Below are 4215 nucleotides of genomic sequence, written 5' to 3'. Positions count from 1 at the left end.
CACTCAAAAGCAGTATGAACAAACGAAGGCTAAGGTAAAGATAAATACAGGTACAAATATATAAGACACAAAATTTGGCCAGGCACGGTGGCTCATGCTTGTAATCCCAGCACTTTGGAGGGTTGAGGTGCGTGGATCACGAGGTCAGGAGATTGAGACAACCCTGGCTAACACGGTGAAACCCGGTCTCTACTAAAAATACAAAAAATTCGACAGGCTAGGTGGCAGGCGCCTGCAGTCTCAGCTACTTGGGAGGCTGACACAGGAGAATGGCATGAATCCGGGAGGTGGAGCTTTCAATGAGCCAAGATTGCACCACTGCACTCCAGCCTGGGTGACAGGGTGAGACTCCATCTCAAAAAGAAAAGAAAAAAAAACAATTAACAACATGCACCTCCACAAGATGTTCTCCACGTACCTTAAAACACAAATATATTTAATAAAAAAACTACCTCTAATTTGTGTTTTTGACATAAACTGAATAAAGGCATAATTTTGAGGACTCAATAAGTGAAATAGTGGAGGTACATTATACAGGAGTAAAGGTTTTGTATGTTACTGAAGGTAAGCTAGTGTAACTTTAAAAATGTTATAAGATTAGAGTCTTCCATACACTCATCATAGCAACCACAATTAAACAAACAAACACCAAAGAGTAACAGGCAGGAAGAAAGCTTTCTGTTCTACACCAGAAGGTTGTGGCTGTGGATTTAGCTACTCTCACCTGAGGCTACTGAGCAAGCTATCATGCACCATAGCATAGCTGCTATTTCACACAATTTTCACTACACCAGTGGTGATGAAATAGAAGAGGTTCATCCATATGCAGAACCTGGTGAAGAACTGGAGGCGGAAAGGAGTGGCGATGTGGAGACACAACTGACAAAATGTTGGCACAGCAACTGCTCCAATCCTATGTCTTTCCTCATGGCTTCCCAGGAGTTTGAGGTTGAAAGTATTGTTGACAAAAGACAAGATAAAAATGGGAATACAGAGTATTTGGTTTGGTGGAAAGGTTACGACGAACAGGATGACACTTGGGAACCAGAGCAGCACCTCAGGAACTGTGAAAAATGTATACTTGATTTTAATAGACGACAGACTGAAAAACAGAAAAAACTGACATGGACTAGAACCAGTAGAATTTTTTCAAACAATGCCAGAAGAAGAACTTCTAGATCTACAAAAGTGAGCTATTCTAAGAACTCTCCTAAAACGCTAGTGACGGATAAACACCACAGATCCAAAAACAGCAAGTTATTTGCTGCCAGCAAGATCGTTAGGAGAAAGGCATCTTCAAGTCTCTCCGACACAAATAATAGGGAGATGATAAATTCAACTATCAAGACCCTTGCACCTGAAAGCCCCTTTAACGACAAGAAAACTGTGAGAGGCTTTCAGAAACTTGAGAAACTGGACCCTATTGCAGCAGATCAGCAGGACACAGTGGTCTTCAAGGTGACAGAAGGGAAACTCCTCCACGACCCTTTGTCACGTCCTGGTGCAGAACAGCCTAGAATAGAGAACAAGACTCAGATACACCCACCAATGTCGCAGATGTCTGGCTCAGTTACTGCTTCAATGGCCACAGGTTCAGCTACCCAAAAAGGTATAGTGGTATTAATAGACCCGTTAGCAGCCAATGGAAAAACAGACATGCATACCTCAGTTCCAAGAGTGAAAGGTGGGCAAAGAAATATTACTGATGACAGCAGAGACCAGCCTTTTATCAAGAAGATGTACTTTACCATAAAGCTAACAGAAAGTGCCAGCACATACAGAGACACTGTAGTGAAGAAAGAGGATGGATTCACCCAGATAGTGCTATCAACTAGATCCACAGAAAAAAATGCACTGAATACAGAAGTAATTAAAGAAATAGTTAATGCTCTTAATAATGCTACTGTGGGTGACAGCAAGCTCATGCTGTTCAGTGCAGCTGGAAGTGTCTTTTGCTGCGGTCTTGATTTTGGGTACTTTGTGAAGCACTTAAGGAATGACAGAAACAGAGCAAGCCTTGAAATGGTGGATACCATCAAGAACTGTGTGAATACTTTTATTCAATTTAAAAAGCCTATTGTTGTATCAGTCAATGGCCCTGCCATTGGACTAGGTGCATCCATCCTGCCTCTTTGTGATCTCGTGTGGGCTAATGAAAAGGCTTGGTTCCAAACCCCTTGTATGACCTTTGGACAGAGTCCAGATGGCTGTTCAACTATTACATTTCAAAAAATGATGGGTAAAGCATCTGCCAATGAAATGTTATTTGCTGGGCGAAAGCTGACAGCACGGGAGGCATGTGCCAAAGGCCTGGTCTCTCAGGTAGTTTTGAGTGGAACTTTCACCCAAGAGGTTATGATTCAAATTAAGGAGCTTGCCTCATATAATCAAATTGTACTGGAAGAATCTAAGGCCCTTGTTCACTGTAATATTAAGTTGGAGTTGGAACAGGCCAATGAGAGAGAGTGTGAGGTGCTGAGGAAGATCTGGAGGTCAGCCCAAGGGACAGAATCCATGTTAAAGTATGTTGAAAATAAAACTGTTGAGTTTTAATTGTCAGTCTGTCTGCTCAGGATGCGAGAACTAAGCTGAACCAAATGCATCATGAGTTGCGAGATGCCCTAATCCATCTTCATTGCCCAAAACAGTTTCACCCATAGCTAAGGCTTGGAAACAGAACCGGAAATGTCCAAGCCAGGTATTTAAATTATCACATCATTTTTAAGCACTGTAGCTTTAAAAGAAGTAATAAAACAGCTTGTTTGCCCAAATGTGGTTATTTTATGCTCACATAAGCCCAAATATAAAAGCAGACTGTTGGGTACTAGATTCTTCTTGGAAGCCATAAAGTGTATCTATGGCTACTACGATACACAAGACCAGAGTTGTGTTTTATTGGATGCTTATGACAGAGAATCCTGTAATAATGTTGATTTTTCTTAATTTCATATGCTAGAATACCTCTGCTGGGTTATAAGGCAGCATTAGCTTCCCTTCCAGAAGGACACAGAACTGTATGAGATGGTGCCCTTGACTTTACAGTGTCACAAGCACTTCAGAGACACACTATTATAAATTAAAAGACTTTTCTTTTAGAATAAATATTTCTGGCACAAAATTCACTGATGATCATTCTCCTAAACTGAACATATGACTAGAACTTGTGGTGAGGTATCACTTGATTTTATTTTCCTTTATAAATGTCTAGTTCTTACCCAGTTAACAAAAGAAAACTTTATCTCTCTAAAGTAAAACTTGTTGCACCATATTAGTGAATTATGGAATCATTTTTGTGGAAATATCCAGGTTCTAATGTTTGTAATGTGCAGATTTAGGTTACCTTAGAGTGTGCCCTAGTTAATAAGTTAAAATTCTGGACACATTATTAAAGGCAGAAACTTCTTACCAAACAAAGGCTCCTACACTCTGTATGGCCTTTAAAATTATCAGTGTCTCTTTTTATGATCACACAAATTTCTAGAACACTGTATGTGTTCAGTTACCCAAAAGCTCTATGCATACTGTCTTGCTGATTTTTATCAAGGCTCCATTACATAGGCATATTTGAATAATCCACTGGCCACTGGTGATGAATGTCGTCTTTGTCACAATATCTCTAGGGTGTCGCTTCACCAGCCAACAGTCTCTGTGGATGATGTCACCTTTGTGCAAGTTTCCCTTGAGCCTGCTTGTCTAATTTTACAAACCCATCTTACAGCCTGCACTCAGCTCAAACTATGGGCTTAGGTTTCAGTTTGCTACGGATGTGCCAGGCACAGAATGGAGGCAGATGCATGAGTGAGTGTTGGTTGAGTCCAGGCACTGCACACAGCTTTGCATGTTATCTGTGATGAGGTAAGCAGGTCAGGTGCTGGTACAGGTGACAATTCCCTGCAGGTCTTTAGGTGACTCAGGCATACCACAAGCTTTCTCTTCTGCAGGCACTGAAGAATGCAGTGTCATCCAGAAAAGAAGAAATGCCAGAAAATGCAAAGACCCAAAGACGTCATCTCGGCCCTGGCTTGGGAAAGGTTTAGATCTGGGATATCTAAAGGGCTAGTGTCCTGCTTTCTTTTTTCTTCTACTTTTCTTTTTTTCTTTTTCTTATCTATGGGATCACTATGGCTTAAATTAGGTTTTTCAAAGGGCTCTGTCTCTCTTTCTACTGGAGATTAGGATCTTGTCTTTTCTTCACTCTTTCTCTCTTTGACTGCT

At 40.9% G+C, this 4215-nt stretch overlaps 1 protein-coding gene across 1 annotated transcript; it reads left to right on the top strand.

The window, feature by feature from the left end:
- Positions 1-927: 927 nt before the first annotated feature.
- Positions 928-3020, top strand: LOC129053139 (testis-specific chromodomain protein Y 1-like). Its single transcript, XM_054545305.2, has 2 exons — positions 928-2522; positions 2957-3020. Exons 1-2 carry the CDS (start codon positions 928-930, stop codon positions 3018-3020), a joined length of 1659 nt encoding a protein of 552 aa, XP_054401280.2.
- The last annotated feature ends 1195 nt before the right edge of the window (positions 3021-4215 follow it).

Source organism: Pongo abelii, chromosome Y (assembly GCF_028885655.2).
Source record: "Pongo abelii isolate AG06213 chromosome Y, NHGRI_mPonAbe1-v2.0_pri, whole genome shotgun sequence".
NCBI lineage: Eukaryota > Metazoa > Chordata > Mammalia > Primates > Hominidae > Pongo > Pongo abelii.
This window is presented reverse-complemented; position numbering and strand designations above follow the sequence as displayed.

Excerpts from the sequence above, each read along its gene's own strand:
- LOC129053139 (XM_054545305.2), top strand. The coding sequence starts at position 928 with ATGGCTTCCCAGGAGTTTGAGGTTGAAAGTATTGTTGACAAAAGACAA. Across the intron at positions 2,523-2,956 it reads GGGACAGAATCCATGTTAAA|AATACCTCTGCTGGGTTATA; the intron begins GTATGTTGAAAA and ends TTCATATGCTAG.